Genomic DNA, 25,524 nt, shown 5'->3' with positions numbered 1-25,524 from the left:
CAAGAAGAAAGCCTGACAACTAGGCATCAGCTTCTCAGGTAGAAAGCTAAAGGGTCTTCTCTAAGGAGAGGAAAGGATCCCAAAGAAAAGAACCTTACATTTTGGCTTCTAGGAACCCCTGCCCACCCGCAGTTCCCCAGCACACTAGTTGGCTACCTTCTTATTCACCCCAAAGTAACACCTATCAATTAATAAACTTCTCCCAAGAAAAAGTATAATGAGAAGAAGGTTAAAGGATATAGATGATACAAGAGTGTCCCCAAGTTAATGACTAAGTGACAGACGTAACTGAGTGACAGGTACACAACGGCTTATTGCTCTCTACTTGCACATACATTTGAATCTTACTGTAATAAATATTAAAAAAAAAAAACCAACCCTTCACAATGTGCAAAGCTTTTAAAGAATTTATCCACTTACAGATTTTAGCAAAAATGAGTACAGAGGAGGAGGAGGCAGGGAAAGGCAGGGCTCAGAGGGATTCAACAGCATAAAAAATTAAAAAAAAAAAATGAGAACAAAGATTTGGCTACAAGAATATGATCACAACAATGTTTAGAACAGGAAAGAAATGCAGTATATATTCTATAGTAAAATATGAGACAAAGAGCAGAAACCATTAAAAACAAACGAGGCCGGGAGATGAAAGAAAAGGAATTGAGTATTTTGCATGTGGACATTAGGAGATCTTCAAAATCCAAAAGCTATTTCAGATTTTGAAATTACAAATGATTGAAAACCACCATGGCACCTGTAAACCTATGTAACAAACCTGCACAAGCTATACATGTACCCCAGAACTTAAAGAGTATAATAAAAAAATTATAGAAAAAGAAACTACACGTGAAAATGCCGTTGAAGTGTTGTACCAGTTTAAATGGCTAGGAAACTAAATATCAATCTCTATAACCCATCTAGACAAAAGCACTTTTCTTTTTAAAAGAGGAAGATGTTTTGGGGACCAAAAGTGAGAAAATCTCTGTGAACGATCCCTAGCCATGACTGGCTCATGCTCAGAACTCTGAACGATCCCTAGCCACGACTGGCTCATGCTCAGAACTCTGAATGACCCCCAGCCGTGATTGGCCCCTGCTTTGCTCTGATGTCATGAAAAGCCTTTGTGATGGAATCACAGGGCCTATATAAGGGCCTGGCTGGGTCATGGTTTTTGGTCTGAGATATCCCTGGAAGCTTGTTTGGTGACCTGTGGATTCAGACCAGCGATTGCCGAGTGGTGTGGTGTGTGTGCGTGTGTGTGCGTGTGCGTGTGCGTGTGCGTGTGCGTGTTTTATCTGTGTTTCTGTGTGGGGGGGGGGTTGGGTGTGGGGGGGTTTGGGGTGGGGGAGGGTTTCTGTGGGAGGGGGGTTGGTGTTTTTCTAGTTAGCGTTGTTAGTGTAGTTAGTATAGTCACTATCGTTGCTTAGTATTTTAGCGTACTTTGGTATAGTCAGTATTGTTGCTTAATATTTTAGCATAGTTAGTATAGTTAGTATTGTTGCTTAGTAGTTAGTCGTGTAGTTAGTGTAGAGAGGCATCAGGCACCATGGGGCAGACACTGGCCCACGCCCCACCTGACCAGGGGCTACAGTGTTACCAAATGCTGGAACTCATTGGCCGTGGTGCCTTCAGCGAGGTGAAGCTGGCCCGCCACTTGCTGTCTGGGACCCAGGTGGCCGTGAAAACCACCCACAAAACTGGCGCCCGTGTCGCCATTAGCCAGACAGAGCTGACGATTTTAAAGTCTGTGCACCACGCCAATATCGTAGAACTATTTCAGATCATCGACACCACAGATGCATGCCATTTAATATTGGAGTATACCTCAGGAGGAGACCTGCACCAGTGGCTGTACCGCAACCACGTGACAGAGGAGGAGGCCCGGGCAAAGTTCCAGCAGATGCTGTCGGCCATGGAGTACTGCCACGCGAGAAGAATAGCACACAGGGACCTGAAGCCGGAAAACATCCTGTTGGATGGTGAAGGAAATATAAAAATTGCCGATTTCGGATTGGCAACAACTTACGATGAGGGGCAGTGGCTGACAACACGTTGTGGCACCTTCCTCTACATGGCCCCAGAAGTCATCCTGGGCCAGGGCTACCAATGCCCCGCCATGGATGTTTGGAGCCTAGGCGTCACTTTGTACGAGATGGTGTCGAGGGATCTACCCTTCTTCTCAAAGAGTCGTATGGTCCTCCAAGAAAAAATTCGATCTGGAAGGTACATCTGCCCCTCTTCCTTCTCAAAAGGCCTGGAAAGTCTAATGAAAAAACTGTTAATGACAGATCCCAGGGAGCGGCCCACAGTACAGCAAGTTCTCAGGGACTCGTGGGTCAACAACGGCCAGCAGTTGCCTCTGACAACTCATGAAAAGCAAATCCTGGAACACCCAAATGCTCAAACGATCCAGGTCTTGGTGGCCATGGGATTCAGGGCTAAGACAGTCACCAAGGCAATTAAAGAAAACTTGTATAATTATCCCATGGCCACCTACCTTTTTGCTGACAGAATAAGAAAGCGAGTCGATGACAGAAGAAGAAAGCGAGTCGATAACAGACTACGGTCCCTTGCTCCTGGGGATCCCACCTGTTCTCCATCCACTCAAGTTTCCAGTTCACCTGCTGGCCCGCAAGTTTCCAGTTCACCTGCCGGCCCGCAAGTTTCCAGTTCACCTGCCGGCCTGCAAGTTTCCAGTTCACCTGCCGGCCTGAAGAGGAAGACAGAGAGTTTTAATCCAGACCCCCAGCATGCCCCCATGGCCTCCCCGACCATCAAGAGATCCATCAGCAATTGTGGAGATTTAGAAACCTCGGCTCAGCAAGCCCTCCAGCGTGACCCCGTGGCCTCCTCCATTGCGAGCTCCAACGGCAGTGGTGGGGATGCAGAAACCTCGGCTCAGCAAGCCCTCCAGCGTGACCCCGTGGCCTCCTCCATTGCGAGCTCCAACGGCAGTGGTGGGGATGCAGAAACCTCGGCTCAGCAAGCCCTCCAGCGTGACCCCGTGGCCTCCTCCATTGCGAGCTCCAACGGCAGTGGTGGGGATGCAGAAACCTCGGCTCAGCAAGCCCTCCAGCGTGACCCCGTGGCCTCCTCCATTGCGAGCTCCAACGGCAGTGGTGGGGATGCAGAAACCTCGGCTCAGCAAGCCCTCCAGCGTGACCCCGTGGCCTCCTCCATTGCGAGCTCCAACGGCAGTGGTGGGGATGCAGAAACCTCGGCTCAGCAAGCCCGCCAGCGTGACCGCGTGGCCTCCTCCATCGGGAGCTCCATTGGCAGTGGTGGAGATTTACAAACCTGGGCGCAGCAAGCCCTCCAGCGTGACCTCGTGGCCGCAGCCTCCATCAAGTGCTCCAAGGGCAGTGAAGATTTAGAAACTTTGGCTCAACAATCCTTCCAGCACGACCTCATGGCCGCCTCCTCCACCCAGACCACCACCCAGAGAACCCTGGCTCAACAATCATCACACGAAGCCAGCGTCCTCCAAGCTAGGCAGCCCGAGGCTGTGTTGGCCCAGCCAACAAGAAGCCGGGGCTGCCGCAGAGCTGCCAGGCGATGCATTTCAATACTAATGAGATGCTTCTGCCTGTGCCCACCCAAGAGAAGAAGCCGCTCAACATAGTTGGGCGGCTGATAAAATCAGGTAGGTGGGGCGGTGAAGCCACACTTCTTGCATTTTACTATATTTATTCTGTCATTATTAGTATTGTTTTAATTGGCAAATCGTGCTGCTTGTACATTCATGGGGTGCAGTGTGAGGATTAGATAGCTGTGTGCACCGTGGAATGAGGAAATCCCACTACTCAGCATCTCCACCACCTCAGAGAGACCAATTCCACGTGATGCCCCAGAAGTGTTGATCTGAACCAGTTGACCCCACTGAAGTAGCCAGTAGATGGATGGTGACCCGGGGCCGGAGAGTGGCAGAGGGAGGGAATGGAGGGTGTCGGTCAAAGGACCAAAGTCTAGACAGGAGGAAGAGGTTTTGGCTCTCGTGCACAGCAGGGTAACCAGAGTCGATAAGAACGTATTGCATTTTGCAAAACAGGTCCATGTCAAATGTCTCTGCGTTTAGACTGGAGAGGACGAAGGCCCTGAGGTCCAGGAACATTGAAACCTGACAGTGGATGCCAACGGCTGTGGGGAGGAGTCAGGTGAGACGCCCATGTTGGAGCAACGTCGGAGCCTGCAGCACTTCTCCGCTGCCCTATTTTAATCTTTGTTAATAAAGACTGTTCCTCATAGATGACCATTTCTTCCTTCTTGCAAATCTTGTAGTAGCGCTGGAAAGGTGGCAGGTGGGTTGCAGACACTCTGCTGCTTTGCACCCTCCCTGCACGGGACCCGGGCTAAGAGAAGGGCACGGCGTGAGGCAAAGGAAAAGGCAGATTTACTAGCAGCTGCCTTAGTTGAAAGAAAAGCTGGGATAATGAAAGGATGTGGAGGAGGACGTGGAAGAGGGCAAGAAAAAAATATAGCTAAACCAGAGTCTAAAACCCGGCCCAGACTGGAGAGAGATCAATGTGCAGTGTGGAAAAAGAAAGGGCATTGAAAGTATGCATGCCCCAAAGGAACGGTCTATAAAGATCATGGGGTTTATCCCCATGCAATACCTAGTGGTGGGATATTATCCAAACTGGTGGATCACTGTCTTACACTATTACCATTGGGGCTATAGGAATAGCAGGTAAAAACAAACCAAAACAAACCCTTTTGCCAGTCAAAATATGTCACTGGAAGGCAAGAGGTGCAGCACAAGTTCTGATATCTTCCCAGCTGCCCTGTTCCTTTGTTGGGGAGGAATCTGCTCCAAAAACTACAAGTACAAATTTCTTTTAAGCCTAAAGATAACATGACTTTAGGTTTTAAGTAACCAAAGGCTATGGTATTAGCCTTCACAGTACCACAAGCTGAGTGGCAATTCTTTGCTAGGGATATGAAGGGACCTATAAAGCAAACTTGGGGCCAATGAAGGAAGTTATATTCAGAATTAATTAGTAAATTCCCAGAGGTACGGGCTGAAAACAATCCACCTGAGCTAGCCATGAGAACTAACAGTGGGAGTCAGCCCAGTCCGGCTACACCAGTATCCCATACCACAGGAGGCTGTTTTAGGCACAGCAAAGCATCCAGAGTGGCTAATAAACGTGGCATTTTGGAGCCACGCCAGTCACCCTGGAACATCCCACCCTTGTCAAAGAAACGGCTGCCTAGTAATAAATTGTACCATACCTGTGATAATTACAGGCCAGGGAGGAACCTACGAGCTGTAAACCAAGCAACAGTAACTATTCACCCAGTAGTTCCAAACCCATACACTCTCCTCTCCCTAATTCCCTCCAATGCAGTATTGTTGACTGTTTTAAACGAAAAGAATGTTTTCTTCCGCCTTCGCCCCCATGCCAGTCAGCCGATCCATCTTTGCCCTTCAATGGGAAAATCTCCAGTATACTTGGACCAAGCTTCCCCAAAGGTTCAAAAACTCCCCCACAATTTTCAGTGAGGCCCTAGCATCAGACCTTAATGCTTACACCCCACCAGATAAAAACTGTGTCCTTCGGCAGTATGGAAATGACCTTCTCCTAGCAGCATCCGCTATCGAAAATTGCCATGAAGGAACCCCAAACCTCCACCTTCTGTGGAAGGCAAGGTATAAAGCATATAAAAAGAAGAAAAAAAAAAAAAGCCCAGATTTCCTGCGAAGGAGTCACACACTTGGGGTTTGTCATAAGCCACAGACAGACAGCGTGTGTTAGGCAGTGCATGCAAGGAAGCTGTCTGTAGAATTCCCACCCCAACCTCCCAGCAACAAGTCACAGGGTTCTTAGGGGCAACAGGGTTCTGCCATATTTAAATCCCAAATTTCTCACTAATGGCAAGATAATCATATAAATCCACAAAAGCGGGGGAAAAGAAAACCCTTTATCTGGGGGCCTGAGCAACAAAAAGCATTTAATACAATCAAGAAGGCTCTAGTTGAGGCACCTGCTTTAGGACTGCCAGACATAACTAAACTCGTTCTCCTGTATGTTCATGAGCAGAAGGGAATGGCCATCAGAGTTTTAACCCAATCTTGGAATCATGGCATCACCCAATAGCCTGCCCATCAAAGCAACCGGACTCGGCGGCTCAGGACGGCCATCCTGTTTCAAGGCTCTTGCTGCTACAAGTGCTCTGGGAAAGCAGTTAACTGTATGGGTACCACACTCTGTTTTAACACTAATGGAGCAAAGAAGGCACCATTGGTCGTCAAATCCTAGAATGACCCAGTATCAGGGCTTTTATGTAAAAACTCCACATAACCTCAGAAACTATAAACACTCTCAACCCTGCCTCCCTCCTCCCACTGGAAACAGAAGCTCCCCTATATAACTGTATAGAGACAGTAGATAAAGTATTCTCAAGTAGAAGGGACCTGACAGATCGGCCCCTCCAAAATCCAGATGTCAGGTACTTTACAGCTGGTAGCAGCTTTGCAACAGAAGAAGTCAGACGGGCAGGATATGCAGTTGTAACTCTAAATTCAGTGGTAGACGCCCAAAGCCTGCCAACAGGAACCCCAGCCCCCGGAGCAGAGCTAATAGCTTTAACGCAGGCATTGCTGTTAGCAAAAGGTAAAAGAGTCAACGTATATACTAATTCAAAGTATGCCTTTGCTATGCTACATGTACATGGGAGCATATACAAGAAAAAAGGACTCCTACCTGCCCAAGGAACAAGTGTAGGGTATCCAGAAAAAATCCTACAACTTTTAGATGCAGTACGGGATCCTAAGAAAAATAGCTGTTATATATTGCCAAGGCCATCAAAAAGGTGGGACCCTAGAGGCAAGAGGAAACAGGAAAGCAAATGCAGAAGCTAGGCGTGCAGCAATGAATACTCCACTTTCCAGCACGGTAGGTAGGAAGGCAGCTACTGCCATGCCTCTCCTCCCAGAACCTTTGCCTAAAGAGAAGCCAAATTACTCCCCAAATGAGAGGACCTGGTTTGCTCAGGAAAATGGAGCTTATACAAAAAAAAGGCTGGTGGAGGTTCTCAAACAGAAAATTAGTTTTTCCTGAAGTAATAGCCCTCAGGTTTGTAAAACAGTTCCACCAAGAAACTCACACGGGAAAACAGCACTAGAAACACTACTGGGGTGCCACTTCTATGTGCCACTGCTCACTGTCATCTCCCGAGCCGTCTGTAAACAATGCTTAACCTGTGCTCAGAACAACCAACGGCAAGGGCCATTTCGGCCCCTGGGAATTCAAAAAGTAGGAGTAACCCCACGTGAAAACTTGCTTGTGGATTTTACTGAAACGCGCCAAGCAGGAGGCTATCGGTTTATGCTGGCGTTTGTCTGCACCTACTCCGGGTGGGTAGAATTTTTCCCCACCTGCACTGAAAAAGCCACGGAGGCAACTCAAGCATTATTAACAGATAGTATTCCTAGGTTTGGGCTGCCTCTGACTCTCAGGTCTGACAACGAACCGGCATTTGTAGCTGAGACTGTTCAAAATCTCTCTCAACTGTTGGAAATCACGTACTGCCTACCGTCCCCAGAGTTCGGGGAAGGTAAAGCAAAGAAACTGGACACTGAAACAATTCCTAAAGAAATTCTGTCAGGAAACCCACTTACGGTGGGATCAAATCTTGCCCATGGTCCTTCTCCGAGTCAGACGCACCCAACCAAACAGACCTAATATTCACCTTACGAAGTTTTGTTTGGGAAACCACCCCCCACAACCCGGGTAAAAGACAATCTTTTTTTAAACAAATAGGAAAAATAAACATTAAGGAGATAAATGCAGGCCCTAGGTAAAGCCATGAAACAAAGCTGGGTACAAAAAAGAATACCTATAAGTTTAACAATTCTAATCCATTCATTTAAACCCAGAGACTCTGTCTAGGTTAAAAAGTGGAACCCAACCACATTGGGCCCTTTTATTGTAACCTTATCCACCCCCACTGCTGTTAAAGTTGCTAAAGTTGTTCTCTGGATTCATCACAGCCAGTTAAGGCCAACAGCCCCAGACAAGTGAACCAGTCAGCCGGATCCGGAACATCCCACCAGGCTAACCTTGAGACATGTGATCGACAAGGACCACAACCAGCTCAGTCCGGTTCCAGATGCAGACGACCCTGAGAAATCGTCGAGCCCTGCTCTAGTCACACAACCAGAAGCTGACTAGTCAACGCACGGCCGAAGCTCGAGCAATCTCCACCGGATAAGCAAATGTAAACTAAAATCTCAAGCAAAATCTTAAACCTTGTCATTTTAATAATATTAAGTATCCTGTTACTATGTTGACATTGCTGCAAAGCTTTGCTCCCAGGAGAAAGCATTCCTTGTCCAGTCTTAGTGTAAAAATGTTACCTTTCATTTCGCTCATGTCAGCCCTTATGGCAAATCTACTGAGCGAGGAAGTCCTATGTGGGTGTCCTATGTGCACCCACACTACATAGACAGGGAATACACAAGTTAAAACTTTACTATAGCAAACACATTATGAGTGTAAAGGAGCTTCCCTAGGAACTTGCATGTGTAATCAAACTACCTATTCAAATTGTAATCCAGGTAATAATCAGTCTTATGTGTGCTACAACCCCAAACTTTTACCTGGGGTATGGTTTGAGCTCTGTGAAAGAACAGGAAAAGAAACCCTTTGCAATCTAACTCGGGTAACCCCTTCTCATTAGGGAAGTGTGTCCTTAAACTTAGATGCCTAACAGGTAGTAAAAACACTTCTTCAAAATAAAAAAAATAGTTGTAGCCCCAACTTGTTATAACACCCCTATTAGGAAAGTCCTAATCAGGTGTGCACATGACATAACTGCAAATCCTATAACCTTCAAAAAAAGCAGGCGGTGCTTACTCAAATCCCGCTTTGGATTAGTGATGCTATAAGCTGATACAACTATAATAAATGTACAAATAGGAAACTGAAAAAAACACAGACTGGCCCCCAGAAAAAAATAATTATTATGGCCCAGCCACTTGGGCACAAAAACAGGGCATGGGGATATCACACTCCCATCTACATAATTAACCGCATCATTAGGCTGCAGGCAGTTCTAAAAATCATAACCAATGAATCATCCAAAGCTTTAAGTTTGCCACCTTACAAATTTACAGGCCACATAGATGAGAAATGCCATTTACCAGAAAAAAACTAACATTACATTACCTTTTAGCCCAAAAAGGAGGAGTATGTGAAAAGTTTAACTTATCAAACTGCTGTCTAAAAATCAGTCATAATGGACAAGCAGTCATGGAAATTACTGCCAGCATGCAAAAACTAGCTCAAGTTCCAGTACAAACCTGGAAAGGGTGGTCACCAGACTCCCTCTTCAGAGAATGGTTTTTATGGTTGGGGGCGTTTAAAACCCAAATAGGGGGAGTAGTAATTATATTAGGAGGGCGTTTGATACTACCTTGTCTCCTGCCTCTCTTAATTGGGAGTATTCGGTCAACTATAGAAGCAAGTAATGGCCAAGCAAACCACCAGTCAATTAATGGCATTAGCTAAGTATCAACCTGTGCCCCAAGAGGATGGAGAACCGTCTCAGAATGACATGTATGGTAGTGGAGCTTTTCATGGGCTTGCGTAAAGTGTAATCATCTACTGGAACTTAATCACTGGCAAATGTCTGGATGAAGTAAGCTTAAACTAAGCAAGTAATATGTTAATAGCCCCAAAAAGCTGCATTAATACCATCTTTTCCAAGCAGGCAGCTTAGCAGAAGAAACAACTTAAGGTAAATAACAGCACTGTTCCTGGAACCACAACACTCTGCAGATCAGCCCCCGGGGCTGTGTTTACTCAAATTCCAACTTTCTCCAGCTGCTGCCTGGCTGGCCCTGGGTAGATGACTGGTTAGCTAAAGACAGGTAAGATTCTTCAAAGGAAAGACAACCTAAGACAGGGACAGGCACAAAGGAGCCATCAGGCCTAAAAGTTCATTTTGTGCCTCTCATGGCAGGAGAGAAACTCTCAATCTCGTGCTAAAAATTCACAACTCAGTGCTGTACGCTTACCATAGCTAACACACCAGCCTGCTGTCCACCAAAAATACAAAGGCGCTCCCAAAAGGGTTGTCTCAAAAAGCTCTGCGACACACCTAAGCCATCGCCCTGACATCCAGCTACAAAAACCAAACAGGCATAAAACTGATAAATAAGCTCATAGAAATACCAAGTGACCTAAACCAAAATTAACTTCCAAATACTAGTAAATGCTGAAAGCAATGGGGTTGTTTCCTATCAAAGAGTTAATAAAAAGCAACAAAGAGGGGAAATGAAGAGGGAAATTAAATAATAACAACGGTAGTCTACAATTCCTGCATAACACAGTTTACTGTGTTGTGTTCAATATAAAATCTAACCCCAGCTCTGCTTAAAATTAACTCCTTAAAACCTATCTTAGCTCTTCTGCCCACATTCTCAGCAAAGTTCCCAGACATCTCAACACTCCTGTTTTTCTTGCTGACCAGCTGCAAGGTCACAGGGCAAGATAACCCCCAAAGAATGTGCAATGCGTTTCTCAAAATGCTATTTTTCAAATGTAACATACATCACAAGACATGTTACAAATTAACTGTTCTTTGTTGTGGCTTCTGCAAACCTGTGTTACATCATTCTGGATGTATAAAAAGTATCCCATTTTCTTTCTCCTTTGCTCAATCTTGGGATGCTAATCTGCTGAGCCAGTGGCCACCTTAATAAACTCCTCCTGTTTCGCCCACTGGTCTCTCTGGTCTCCTGAATATTCTGAAACACCCCAGGTGTGAGTACTGAATCTCCCTCTAAATGCCAGTTTGGAACCCCAGAAAGAAGGTCTCTGTGGGCCCCGCTTGAGCTCCCCAAGAGCCCCTCTGAATCTGTCCTCCTGCTAAGCCGCTGTGCACCCCCTGGAAGTGCCACCACCAATACCGTCGCCTGAAGTGGAAAAGTCTGGCTTCCTCTTACTAGGTGTTGGCCAACCAAGGAGCAGAGTCTGATTTGAGGTTGCCATGGAAACCCATTGGGCAGCTGCGAGCTGTAGGCTCTTGGGCCATTTGGATTATACTCCAAGTCTGATTCCCAGTCCAGTGCTCCCACACCCAGCAGCTCCCATTCATCTGTCCACGTGCCAAAGAAGGGCCCAGGGCAGTGTGTGGGGCTCGGGGAGGGAGAATGAGGATCAGGCACATAACGGGGATTGATAACTCATATTTATGCTCAATGTTAGGAGCTGGCTTCAATGAAAGCGCATTAGAAAACATATCCTAGCTTTCAAAGAAATATAGATCCAAATGTTAAAATCTGTATGCACTGGCATACGAAATAACCATACTTTATTATTTATTAATAATTTTTGGAAAAAAAAAGATATATGGAGGGCCAATGACACCAGTTATTTAATTTATGCTCATACTTTTCTTTTTGTGACAGAGTCTCACTCTGTCACCAGGCTGGAGTACAATGGCATGATCTCGGCTCACTGCAACTTCCGACTGCCTGGTTCAAGCAATTCTCCTGCCTCAGCCTACCGAGTAGCTAGGATTACAGGCTCGAGCCACCCACCACGCCCAGCTAATTTTTGTATTTTTAGTGGAGACGGGGTTTCACCATGTTGCCCAGGATGGTCTCAATCTCCTGACCTCATGATCCGCCCACCTCGGTCTTTCAAAGTGCTGGGATTACAGGCGTGAGCCACCGCACCTGGACTATGCCCATATTTCTTTAATTCACTGTGAGGTGTGAACTTTCTCAATGCACTGCCATGTATCAACAACTTTCAGAGTCAATCATGGGTAGCTGTATGGGCCTCACCTAGCAGTAGAGGAAAGCAAAATCCAAGACACAGCTTTTAGGAAGGTCTAGAAAGTGCCTAGTCTGGCCGGGCAAAGTAGTGGCTCACGCCTGTAATCCCAGCACTTTGGGAGGTCGAGGCTGGTGGATAGCTTGAGCTCCGAAGATTGAGACCAGCCTGAGCAACATGGTGAAACCCTGTCTCTACAAAAAAAAATGTAAAAATTAACTGGCTGTGGTGGCGCACACCTGTAATCCCAGCACTTTGGGAGGCCAAGGTGAGCGGATCACGAAGTCAAGAGATCGAGACCATCCTGGCCAACATGGTGAAACCCTGTCTCAAAAAAAAAAAAAAAACCCACATTTACAAACAAACTTTTTTTTTAATTGGCCGAACATAGTGTCAGGTGCCTGTAATCCAGCTACCAAGAAGGCTGAGGTGAGAGGATTGCTTAAGTCCAGGAGTTCAAAGCTGCAATGAGCTCTGATAGTACCACTGTACTCCTGGGCAACAGAACAGAACCCTACATCTCTAAAAAATGAAAATTTTAAATTTTTAAAATAATAAAAAAAGGCCAGGCATAGTGACTCACACCTGGAATCCTATTGCTTTGGGAGGCCAAGGTAGGTAGACTGCTTGAGTTTAAGACTAGCCTGGGCAATGTGGCAAAACCCTGTCTCTACCAAAAAAAAAAAAAAAAAAAAAAAAAAAAAAAAAATACAAAAATTAGCCAGGTGTGGTAGTGGGCACCTATAGTCCCAGCTACTGTGGAGAACTGAGTTGGGAGGATTGCTTCAGCACAGGAGATCGAGGCTGCAGTGAGCCATGACTGCACCATTACACTCCAGCCTGGGTGACAGAGGGAGACCTTGTCTCCAATAAGATAAAATAAGAAAAAAAAAAAAAAAGAAAAGAAAGGGAAAGGAAGGAAAGAACAGAAAGAAAAAGAGAAAAGAAAGGAAGGAAAAGAAGGAAAGAAAGAGAGAGGGGGAGGGAAGGAAGGAGAATAAAAATTTCAGAGAAATGAATACCTCTTCCAGAGTTATCTTCTATAAGGGCATTTTAGTGACTAATTTGGCTAAATAAGAATAGACAACAAACATCACATTAGTATATTTGAGAAAATAAAATGCTAATTCCAGCACACCGAATGCCAATAGTCTGAGAGAGCTAGGACTCACAACTGGGCAACCACTGAAAGGGATTAACATTTTAACACAATACTTCTTACTCCTCTCCCCAAGTCCAGTGCAATGGCACACACAGCAGAAGGAGAGATAATATGCACCCTCAATCTGCCAGAGACTTGACAACAAAGAAAGCCAAGGGCATATGACACTGACAGAAATACACTTCGCAGGAAGGGTGGGATGAAAGGTTCTGCCTGACAGTGCACCATGGCTGACCCCTTCTCCTAGACAGAAATGATGAAGGCATAGGCTAACAGATTCATACCTTCATACCTGTTGGAAATTATTTCTCCAGATAGATAGCTGCTGCCTAAGTGATATCCTGATGAGTCACCACAGCCACAAAGTCAGTACTGCTGCAGAGCATCCTACTGTTTGACAGCTTGATATAGGCACTGGGAAAAGGCTAGAGCGACCTTGGTTATCATCTTGAGCAACCCCACTGAGGCACAAATACTCACACTATTTGACAAATAAAGCTAGCAGAAAGTTCCTTTACTTCCATCCCCTAGGCCAATAAGTACCAGCCAATAATAAATAAAGGACATTTCACATCAAGAGTCATGATAGCAGAGTTACAAAAAACTCAACCCAAAGTACTTCAGAGAAACCTTCTCAGAGGCGCGTGCGCGCGCACGCACACACACACACACACACACACACACACACACACACACTTGGACTCTACTAAGAGTTGTGCTTCCGAGAGGCGCAAGCGCACAGACACACACACACACACACTCAGGCTCTACTAAGAGTTGCCAAGCAGATCCTGGTGACTCAGAATCTGTACCAACTTTGCCTGTAAGTAAATCTGGGGGAAAGAATAGACAGAGACTTTTTAAAAAAAAATTTAGACAGGGATCTCACTATGTTGCCCATGTTATCTTAAAACTCCTGGGCTCAAGTGCTCTTCCTGCCTCGGCCTCCAAAAGTGGTAGGATTACAAGCTTGAGTCACTGTGCCTGGCCTACAAGGACATTTTATGTTCCACAAATTCTTACTTTACTCACCTTGAGGACTCAGGACTTCTTCCCTCACATTCTTATGTCTCTCATAAGATGGTTCACTTTGTCACAAGGACCATAATCCACATCCATTTCCTTAAAGAATTCGTTTTAATAAACTTCAGATATAAAAATAAATTTTCTTAGAATTATAATTGAAGGCCAGGCACAGTGGCTCACGCCTGTCATCCCAGCACTTTGGGAGGCCAAGGTAGGCAGATAACCTAAGATCTGGAGTTCAAGACCAGCCTGGCCAACATGGTGAAACCCTGTCTCTGCTAAAAATACAAAAATTGACAGGGTGTGGTGGCTCACGCCTGTAATCCTAGCACTTTGGGAGGTCGGGGTGGATGGATCAGGAGTTCGACACCAGCCTGGTCAACCACAGTGAAACCCTGTCTCTACTAAAAATACAAAAATTAGCTGGGTGTGGTGGCGGGCACCTGTACTCCCAGCTACTTGGGAGGCTGAGGCAGGAGAATCACTTGAACCTGGGAGGTGGAGGTTGCAGTGAGCTGAGACTGTGCCACCGCACTCCAGCCTGGGCAACAGAGCAAGACACCAAAAAAAAAAAAAAAAAAAAAAAAATTAGCCGGGCTCGATGGCGCACACCTGGAGTCCCAGCTACTTGGGAGGCTGAGACAGAAGGATCGCTGGAACCCAGGAGGCAGAGGTTGCAGTGAGCCAAGATTGCACTACTGCACTCCAGCCTGGCTAGACTCTCTCTCTCTCACACACACACACACACTCTCTCTCTCTCTCTCTCTCTCTCTCTCTCTCTCACACACACACACACACACACACACACACACACACACACACACACACAATGTAGAATTGGAAATTATTTGACATGCGGAGAACGGTAAGAGACAGAAAAAACATCGAATTTCAAATTATTTCAAATGCTACCAAGTGCTAGGTACTACAGTTAAATGTTCTGCATACATTATAAACCAAGAGTCACAACTCAAATGTATGCCACTCCTCAAGTTCCTCTGACCACCCCTTTAAAATTGCCCCCATCTTCATTCTCCCAATATCCTGCTTCATTTTCTTTACAGCACTCAGCTATCAGCTGTTACACTGTTTTTGTCTATTTGCTTATGGTCTGTTTTCTCCCATTACAATAAAGTTATTCCGTATGTCTTGTTCACTGCAGCAACCTCAACATTCAGAAAGGTGACTGGTACACAGCAGGTACTCAGGAATGAATGATTCCATTTATCCTACATAAGGGCTCCAAAAGATATGGGTAAGAGGGAATTGAGGATGTGGGAGGTTAAAAAATGTGCCAGTGGTAACCCACCTAGGAAGTAACATCTGACTCCAAAACCTGTACTCCTCTTTGTTATGCTGTACTACCTAAGTGCAAAAATTTCCCTGAAGATCTGATTCTCAAAACTTTTTCCATCAAAATGATTTTCACACACCCTGAATTGTGGTAAAGTTTATTAAAAAGAATACTGATGTGGGCCGGGCGCGGTGGCTCAAGCCTGTAATTCCAGCACTTTGGGAGGCCAAGGCGGGCAGATCACCAGGTCAAGAGATCGAGACCATCCTGGCCAATGGTCAAACCCCGTCTCTACTAAAGATATAAAAATTAGCTGGGTGTGGTGGCATGCACCTGTAGTCCCAGCTACTCGGGAGGCTGAGGCAGGAGAATCACTTGAACCCAAGAGGCGGAGGATACAGTGAGCTGAGATCACACCCCTGCACTCCAGCCTAGGTGACAGAGTGAGGCTCCATCTCAAAAAACGAAAAAAAAAAAAAAAAAAAAAAAAAAAAGAAAATGTACTAGTAATAGAAGTTTCAACTGGAGCATCAATACCTTTGAATGCATACATTTAAAGGTCAGATTTCTTTGCTATGTACCAAGTAAAACCAAAAAAGTCACATTTGTATAACATTTCATTAATTGTAAACACAATGCAAAAAATGTTTAAATACGAGTTAAAATACAGTGTATTACATTAGCTACAAAAAAATTAACTCCCTACAAATTTAAAATACAATCCATTTACAACTAAATGCTACCAATGCTACCACCATCTTCACACTTCTTGGTACCCAATAACCCCTAAAATTGAGAGGTGGTTTAGCAAACTGCATCAACACGCCACAGGCAAAGCATAGCTCTGAATTCTAGACATAAATAGTGCACTCAATGCAACTTTTATAAACATTTATGGACATTTCACTAGCTTTCCTTACTAGCCGAGTACGTATTCCTTTGCTAAGAAAACAAAAATAAGGCTGGGCGCGGTGGCTCACGCCTGTAATCCCAGCACTTTGGGAGGCCGAGGCGGGCGGATCACGAGGTCAAGAGATAGAGACCATCCTGGCCAACATGGTGAAACCTTGTCTCTACTAAAAATACAAAAATTAGCTGGGCGTGGTGGCGTGCGCCTGTGGTCCCAGCTACTCGGGAGGCTGAGGCAGAAGAATCGCTTCAACCCAGGAGGAGGAGGCTGCCGTGAGCTGAGACTGCGCCACTGCACTCCACCATGGCGACAGAGCAAGACTCTGTCCCAAAAAAGGAAAAAGAAAAGAAACAAAAATAAATATTTGGGGATTTCTTAATATTTAAAAAAATGAAATTAGCTGGGCATGGTGGCACACACCTGTACTACCAGCTACTCGGGAGGCTGAGGCAGGAGAATTGCTTGAATCCAGGAGACAGAGGCCGCAGTGAGTCAAGACTGTGCCACTGCACTCCAGCCTGGAAGACAGAGCGAGACTCTGTCTCAAAAAATGAATAAATAAATTTCAAAATGTTGGGAAGCCAAGGCGGGTGGATCACGCGGTCAGGAGTTGAAGGAAAGCCTGGCCAAGATGGTGAAACCCAGTCTCTACTAAAATTACAAAAATTAGCCAGGTGTGGCGGCGGGCACCTCTAATTCTAGGTACTTGGGAGGCTGAGGCAGAGAGCTGCTTGAACCCAGGAGGCGGAGGGTGCAGTGAGCCAAGATCACACCACTGCATCCCAGCCTGGGCGACAGAGCAAGACCCCATCTCAAAAGAAAAAAAAAAAAAGGTTATATGACAAGACATTTGGCATGCTGGGTATTCAGTCTCACAATCATTTTTGAAATTATTTTCCAAATTGAGTTTCTATTTTTAAAAAAATCAGAAACTACTTCTCAGCAGAGAAATTATCTTCCTTTACAGTAGGCCAAAATGTTACATATTTAGAATTAAAACACTGGCAATTTCAATATGCAAATTTCAGAGCTTACCGAAAAGGTCCAGTTCTGTTAGCAGGTCGAGAATCCCCCCACATCTCTTTTTATCAAGAGGCTGCCAACAAGTAGATCCTTCTTCTACCAAATTCTGGTAATAGCAGTACCTGTATAAAATAAACCACAAAAATTAGTACTTTAGAACATGAATTAAAAGTTAAACTAGTTTCCCACTTCTTAGTTTATCAAGGACCACCACATCAGCAGCAATAATTCTGGAGCTCACTTTTAAACATTTACATATTATATTTATAATAAGAAAAATACATTTTTAATTAAAATGTGTACTCTGGGGTGGGGCGCGATGGCTCACATCTGTAACCTCAACACTTTGGGAGGCCAAGGCAGGAACATCACTTGAGCCAAGGAGTTTGAGACCAGCCTGGGCAACATGGCGAAACCTCATCTCTACTAAAAATACAAAAATTAGCCAGACATGGTGCCAGGTGCCTGTAATCCCAGCTCAGGAGGCTGAGGCAGGAGAATTGCTTGAACCCGGGCGGCAGAGGCTGCAGTGAGCCAAAATCATGCCACTGCACACCAGCCTGGGCAACAGAGCAAGAATCCATCTCAAAAAAAGAAAAAATACAAAACTTAGCCAGGCATGGTGACATATGCCTGTAGTCCCAACTTCTTTATTGGAAGGCTAAGGTGGATCGCTTGAGCTCGGGAGGTTGAGGCTGTAGTAAGCCAAGACTGCACCACTGCATTCCAGCTCAGGAAAGAGTGAGAATGTCTTAAAACAAAGAAAGAAAAAAAGTGGCCAGGCGTGGTGGCTCACGCCTGTAATCCCAGCACTTTGGGAGGCCGAGGCGGGTGGATCACGAGGTCAAGAGATCGAGACCATACTGGTCAACATGGTGAAACCTCATCTCTACTAAAATACAAAAAAATTAGCTGGGCGTGATGGTGCGCGCCTGTAGTCCCAGCTACTTGGGAGGCTGAGGCAGGAGAATTGCTTGAACCCAGGAGGCGGAGGTTGCGGTGAGCCGAGATCGTGCCATTGCACTCCAGCCTGGGTAAAAAGAGAGAAACTCAAGTCTCAAAAAAAAAGAAAAAGTGTACTCTGGGTACCATAAACTTTTTAATGTGCTATGAATGCTTCACATTTACTAAATAAAATAAGTATTTACTGATTTTTCTAGTGCTCACTAGCCCTTTCGTTTTGGAAACAGCATTGTAGTATCAACCCCACTGTCTCGGACCTATTCTAACACCATCCGGCACGACCAATCAGAATAATCTATTACTCTCACTACAGTCATTGCTTTGAAGACAGACATGGAACTCAAGTCAAGATGAAAAGTTATCTCCTGGACCTTTGTTATAGCTACTGAAAAAGTGGCAAATCTTCATGACCTTGGATTTGGCAATGATTTCTTAAATATGACCCCTAAAGCACAAGGAACTTTAAAATAAAAATTAAAGTGAACTTCTTCAAAATTTAAAACTTGTGTATCAAACGACACTATCAAGAGAGTAAAAAGACAGCCCATAGTCATCAAAATGGCAGACCAGAAGTTTCAAGGTCTCATTCCTTCATAGAAACATCAGAAAACAAGCAATAACTGTGTGAAACAACTTTGTCAGAGTTTTAGAAAACAGCCAAGGTCTACAAGCCAATATCCAATCAAGAAAAAGCCATCTTAAAAACACTAGCAAAGTTCTGTAGTGTTTTTACTCACCCTTGCCCCACTCCTTCTCCAGCATGGCAGCGGTTTTGGTCTTAAAGCAGTATAAGCCCAATTCCCAGCTCCCTCCCTCAAAGAGCAAAACAGACCTTACTTGTAAATTATCATAGGTATCTGTTCTACCCTGTCTAGGGGTATTTGAAGGACAGGCATAAGGTGCTCGTTTCTATTTCAACCTAACACAAAACTTAGGCAGAAAAAGCAGCAGGTATTGCTAATGAAAGCTGTGAAGCAGACTACAGACTAACAGACACTAACAGACATATGGGGCAAGAGATTACAGATAGATGCCCAAGAACCAGGCGCGGTGGCTCACACCTGTAATCCCAGCACTTTGGGAGGCCTAGGCAGGTGGATCATGTGAGGTCAGGAGTTCGAGACCAGCCTTAACAAAACGGTGAAATCCTGTCTCTTTAAAAAAAAAAAAGCCCGGGCGCCATGACTCACGCCTGTAATCCCAGCACTTTGGGAGGCCGAGGCAATTGGATCACGAGGTCAAGAGATCGAGACCATCCTGGTCAACATGGTGAAACCCCGTCTCCACTAAAAATACAAAAAAAAAGTTAGCTGGGCATGGTGGCGCGTGCCTGTAATCCCAGCTACTCAGGAGGCTGAGGCAGGAGAATTGCCTGAACCCAGGAGGCGGAGGTTGCGGTGAGCCAAGATCGCGCCATTGCACTCCAGCCTGAGTAACAAGAGCGAAACTCCGTCTCAAAAAAAAAAAAAAAGGCAGAGAAGTTGAGGTGAAACTCTGGCAAATTAGGACATTCCAAAGCAACACGTATGTTGAGAAATTTAGAAAGCCATAAATGCCAAGGCAAAATGTATGATCATACAAGACCTAGGCTGGGCACAGTGGCTCACGCCTGTAATCCTTGCACTTTGGTAGGCCAAGGTGGGTGGATCACTTGAGGTCACGAGCTCAAAACCAGCCTAGTCATACTAAAAATACAAAAAATTAGCTGGGCATGGTGGCAGGCACCTATAGGCCCAGCTAACTTAGGAGGCTGAGGCAGGAGAACCACTAGAACCCAGGAGGTGAAGGTTGGGGTGAGCCGAGATCATGCCACTGCACTGCAGACTGGACAACAGAGCGAGACTTCATCTCAAAAAAAAAAACAAAAAAACGACCTAAACATAAACTGACAACCGAGAATTCTGTATCTGAGAAAACCGTCCTTTAAAAATTAAGGAAAAAAATAAAGACATTCTCAGATAAACAAAAGCTGATAGAGGCTCTTATACCGCTATACATTACCAACTACAGTCCCAGCTACTTGGAAGCCTGAGGCAGGAGCATCACTTGAACCTAGGAGGCGGAGGCTGCAATGAGCTGAGATCGAGCCACTGTACTCTAGACTGGCAACAAAGACTCCTTCTCCCCCACCTCCCCCCTCCAAAAATAAGGAAAGAAAGAAAAGAAAGAAAGAAATCAATCAATCAATCAATCAATCTCTGGTAAAGGCAAACACAGGAGCAATTAGCATTATTGTAAAAATTAGCATTATTGTAAAAATTAGCATTATTGTAATTTTGCTTTGTAACTCTGCTTTTCATTTTCAATGTGATCTAAAAACAAATGCATACACCAAGCAGGTGTACTCTCGAGTGTGTTGATTACCTCTACAGAACATATCAATGGAGCACCCAGGGACGCAGAAAGCAACCCTCTCCACAGCTGCCCGGATGAAAAACATGGGGAACTAATACCAAAACTGGCAAAGCCCTAAGTTTCCTTTCCATGCTTAAAGAAGTAACCACTGTGGCCCAGAGGAGCACACAGAATCTGTGGACAGAGAGAGAAAAGATTCATGACAACGGTCATACTTTGCTAAAGGTCAAGTAGACACTGGGAAGGAAAAGATACAGAAGACAGTATGAGCATCTAATACAGCATTTCTAGACATCAATCCTGCAATACTATATGTTGACAACATACTTCAGATTCATTATTATATTCATAAGCCCAACACTAAATTTATTCCGACTGAAACTTTAGCTATCAAACAAGAACAGAAATTTAACGTTTAACTACACTGTCTAAAACTTAAAAAAAAAAAGGCATTTTGTGTGCTCAAGACTCATGGTTGTATCATAAGGATTTTCAGCAATCACCAAAATAGACAATGAAATCTTATTCTAGCCAGGCGCAGTGGCTCACGCCTATAATCCCAGCACTGGCTAACATGGTGAAATGCCGTCTCTACTAAAAAAAATACAAAAATTAGCCAGGTGTAGTGGCACACACCTGTAGTCCCAGCTACTCGGGAGGCTGAGGCAGGAGAATTGCTTGAACCTGGGAGGCAGGAGGTTACAGTGAGCCAAGATGGCACCACTGCACCCCAGCCTGGGCAACAGAGCGAGACTCAGCTTCAACAACAACCACAACAACAAAAGATTTTATTCTGAATGTACTGATTTAATATTCACAATACTATCTTATGAGGTAAATATTATTAACCTGATTTTAGCCATGGGGAATAAGGCAAAGAAGGATAGGTAAATTGATCAAAGTAACCAAATAAGTACCAATACTGAGCTTTAAATGCAGGCAGTCCAGATTCAGGTCGATGTTTTTAACCACTACACTCTAGCCTCTCACTCTTCAGTAAGATCATAGACCAATTTAAATAATCTTAATTCTAGACTCTACAGAGCCTCGTTACAGAAAGGGTCCCATATGCCTGAACACATACATCTACGCCCCTGTTAAAAAAATTAAGCCTAGTTAAGAAATACTCAACTTAGCAGCATAACAGTTGCTTCTATTTTAAAATAACTATGGCAGGCTCTTTCCAGCCAGCGCCGAGCGATGGGCATCTCTCGGGACAACTGGCACAAGCACCGCAAGACCGGGGGAAAGAGAAAGCCCTACCACAGGAAGCGGAAGTATGAGTTGGGGCGCCCGGCTGCCAACACCAAGATTGGCCCCCGCCGCATCCACACAGTCCGTGTGCCGGGTGGTAACAAGAAATACCGTGCCCTGAGGCTGGACGTGGGGAATTTCTCCTGGGGCTCAGAGTGTTGTACTCGAAAAACCAGGATCATTGATGTTGTCTATAACGCGTCTAGTAACGAGCTGGTCCATACCAAGACCCTGGTGAAGAACTGCATCGTGCTCATCGACAGCACACCATACCGACAGTGGTACGAGTCCCACTATGCACTGCCCCTGGACCGCAAGAAGGGAGCCAAGCTGACTCCTGAGGAAGAAGAGATTTTAAACAAAAAACGATCTAAAAAAATTCAGAAGAAATACGACGAAAGGAAAAAGAATGCCAAAATCAGCAGTCTCCTGGAGGAGCAGTTCCAACAGGGCAAGCTGCTTGCATGCATCGCTTCAAGGCCGGGACAGTGTGGCTGAGCAGATGGCTATGTGCTAGAGGGCAAAGAGTTGGAGTTCTATCTTAGGAAAATCAAGGCCCAGAAAGGCAAATAAATCCTTGTTTTCTTTTCTTCACCTATGTAATAAAGGTGTTTATTCTATCCAAAAAATAAATAAATAAATAATATGGCAGAACAATTGAGAGTAGACCTGAGTATGCAAATTAGAAAACATTCTCAGGAGCTGATTATACTGGCTCCCAAAATTCTTCTGAAAAGACAAAAACTAATCCTGTAAATGAGGGCTATAAAAGTTGCATAGCAATATGAAAAGACACTTGATATAGTATATTTTAAGAGCCTTAAAAATGAATGTACCCTTATGGATAATTATGTAAAATGTATATAGAAAAAAGGACTGGAATTCAGTGAAACTGCATCTAACTCAGGGGTTAGAGGCAATTCCTCCAGCGCTGCAACAGATCAGTTTTCCTTTGGTTGACACCAGAGGAAGAGGTTGGCTTGCATTTAAGGGCCATAAGGTATGAAAATATATTGCTTTAAATAACAGAATCACAGCCAGCACAGTGAATGCTCACTCAGAGAAACTTAGAAAAGGAGACAAACTGAAGCCACAGGCGAGTCTCATCCCCACTGCCCATGCTCACTCCAGGAGTGAGAAAACAGGGTGTGGGAAGTCGGGGGGTGGGGGAAAGAGTTCAAACAAGCACAGGTGGACATACAAAACCCAGAAAATGCATATAATGCAACACAACTGTATGTCAAAATGATTACAGTCGTTGTATTGCTATAGTGGGATAATCAGGGATTTTTTTTTTTTATTTTCCAAATGTAAATTTACAATTCACAGAAAAGGCACAGAAGATATTCTACCCAGAGACCTAAACATTCTAAAAACAACCAACCCCCTTGAGATCAGAATTGCTAGGAACCATATGGAATCATTAAGATAGTAAACTCAGTATTAACCTTCTCATCAACAGATTTACTTTTATCAATCAGAGTATCAAAAGTCTATTTTATTACCTTTTTCCTCCACTGTCACTTGCTGGGAAGAAGTCTGGTGGGTCTTTGTGCTTATTTATATGACTTTTAAAAGGATAGCTAACTAGATTTTCTAATCTAAATTTACAGATCTCATAGAAATATGAATTCCCCTTATACTTTTTTTTTTTTTTTTTTTGAGACGTCGTCTCTCTCTGTTGCCCAGGCTTGAGTGCAATGGCGCGCAATCTTGGATCACTGCAACCTCCGCCTCCCAGGTTCAAGCGATTCTTCTGCCTCAGCCTCCTGAGTAGCTGGGACTATCACGCCCAGCTAATTTTTGTATTTTTAGTAAAGACGGAGTTTTGCCATGTTGGCCAGGCTGGTCTTGAACCCCCGAGCTCAGGTGATCCGCCCACTTCAGCCTCCCAAAGTGCTGGGATTACAGGCGTGAGCCACCATGCCGGGCCTCCTTATACTTTTTTTCTTTTTTGGCACATGAGAAGAATGAGAACAGGGCAAGGGAAGAAAAACCTATAAAGGTAACAACAAAATTTCACATCTTCTCTACCTTCATTAACCATGTGGTTGTCTGTTTCCCAAAACTGTATCTGTGATAAATGCCAACCAGGTGGTTATAGGAGAATAAGGTACACGAAACAAAACCCTGAAAAATAATATTCAATCTCAGAACTAACTCTTCAGTCTCTGCCTCTGGAAAAGCTGACTCACAAGATGCTGACAAACATAACCCTGTATGGTTTAAGTCAATTATTAGTCTATAACAGGTCCAATTTTCATAATAATTATAAGGAATATTTGTTTAGGCAAACGAGATGTTCTAGGAAAACCCAATTAACATACCCAAGTCCAGTTGAATTTCCCATCAATAGAGTACTGGTTGACATTGAAAAAGCCCAGAATACACATCCAGAAAGGAAAAGGAGGAATCAGGATTTTAAAGAACATAAGTAGCGGGCTAGGCTCAGTGGCTCCGGCCTGTAATCCCAGCACTTTGGGTGGCCGAGACAGGCGGATCACGAGGTCAAGAGATCAAGACCATCCCGGCCAACATGGTGAAACCCCATCTCTACTAAAAATACAAAAAAGAGCTGGGCGTGGTGGCACACACCTGTAATCTCAGCTACTCGCGAGGCTGAGGCAAGAGAATTGCTTGAACCCGGGAGACAGGGGTTGCAGTGAATCGAGATCGCGCCACTGCACTCCAGTCTGGCGAGAGTGAGACTCCGTCCCAAAATAAAATAAAATAAAATAAAACAAAATAACATAAGTAGCAGGGAGATGAAGGGACACAACACGGCCTTTTTTCTCTAAACAAAGAGTATTATTTTTGTAGAACAAAGCATTATGACTATAAAAGGCACCATGAAAAATTGACAGATTCAAGAGGTTGTCTATGGGTCCTGTTTTCCTAATTCCATTTCACTGACGATACAGGTTTTTAGAAAAGTAAAATATCTTTAGCAAAATCAAAACAGAATTGATCCAGGTGTCTGAATTCTTGTCAATGGGAGTAACAGAATAAAGGAGGCCTTGTGTGCAAGATTTCCAATAGGTATTTTGCTCTGTTAAAATCTCATCTGAGCCCAGGTGTGGTGGCTCATGTCTGTAATTCCAACACTTTAGGAGGCCAAGGTGGGATTACTTCAGCTCAGGAGTCCCAGCCTGGGAAACATAATGAGACCTTGTCTCTACAAAAAGATAGAAAAAATTAGCCGGGTGTGGTAGCACATACCTACAGTCCCAGCTACTTGAGAGGGTGAGGTGGGAGGCTCACTTGAGCCTGAGAAGCCAAGGCTACACTGAGCCATGGCTGCCCTAATGCACTCCAGCCTGGGCAACAGGGTGAGACCCTATCTCAAAACAAACAACAAAAAACCCCACTCTCATTATGAAAATTAGGAAAATATCTGATTTATATGTCAAATTACCATGAGGGAAGGATAAAACTGGTCCACATGAAATCCATCACCTTCAAATCTTTTTTTTTTTTTTTTTTTTTTTTTTTTTAACAGAGTTCTGCCCTTGTAGCCCACACTAGAGTGCAATGGCACGATCTCAGCTCACTGTCTGCTTCCCGGGTTCAAGTGACTCTCCTGCCTCAGGCTCCCGAGTAGGCCACCGTGCCCAGTCCATCACCTTGAAATCTTATAAACACTTTCAATTATTTCCCCTTCAGCTATACATATAAGGGTTGCTGGTTTAAAGAAAAATAATAATAATAATGAAAAAAGGAAGATACACACTGATGATTATTTCTTAAATTTTTC

At 44.5% G+C, this 25,524-nt stretch overlaps 2 protein-coding genes and 1 long non-coding RNA gene across 3 annotated transcripts in view; 1 reads left to right on the top strand and 2 right to left on the bottom strand.

The window, feature by feature from the left end:
• The window catches only part of LOC135268154 (uncharacterized), a 64,968-nt gene extending 61,687 nt beyond the window's left edge, over positions 1-3,281 (bottom strand). The window contains exons 1-3 of the mRNA XM_064372145.1: positions 2,809-3,281; positions 2,495-2,707; positions 1,822-1,966 (exon numbers count right to left, since the gene is read on the bottom strand). Of these exons, the coding sequence (XP_064228215.1) occupies positions 1,822-1,966; positions 2,495-2,597 (248 nt within the window). The 5' untranslated portion in view covers positions 2,598-2,707; positions 2,809-3,281. The remainder of the gene's footprint in view (positions 1-1,821; positions 1,967-2,494; positions 2,708-2,808) is intronic.
• Positions 3,282-11,277: 7,996 nt separating this feature from the next.
• LOC135273303 (uncharacterized) lies at positions 11,278-18,125 on the bottom strand. The gene is made up of 2 exons (XR_010341088.1): positions 17,211-18,125; positions 11,278-16,497 (listed from the first exon to the last, which is right to left on the bottom strand). It is a non-coding gene; the product is annotated as an uncharacterized LOC135273303 (long non-coding RNA).
• A 3,576-nt stretch (positions 18,126-21,701) lies between these two features.
• On the top strand, positions 21,702-22,381 carry LOC135273302 (small ribosomal subunit protein eS8-like). The gene has a single exon (XM_064372144.1). The coding sequence runs from the start codon at positions 21,717-21,719 to the stop codon at positions 22,266-22,268; it is 552 nt and encodes a 183-aa protein (XP_064228214.1). The 5' UTR covers positions 21,702-21,716; the 3' UTR covers positions 22,269-22,381.
• Positions 22,382-25,524: the final 3,143 nt, after the last annotated feature.

The sequence above is a fragment of the Aotus nancymaae genome, unplaced genomic scaffold, assembly GCF_030222135.1.
Source record: "Aotus nancymaae isolate 86718 unplaced genomic scaffold, 86718_ANA_hifiasm-v0.15.2.pri h1tg000914c, whole genome shotgun sequence".
NCBI lineage: Eukaryota > Metazoa > Chordata > Mammalia > Primates > Aotidae > Aotus > Aotus nancymaae.
This window is presented reverse-complemented; position numbering and strand designations above follow the sequence as displayed.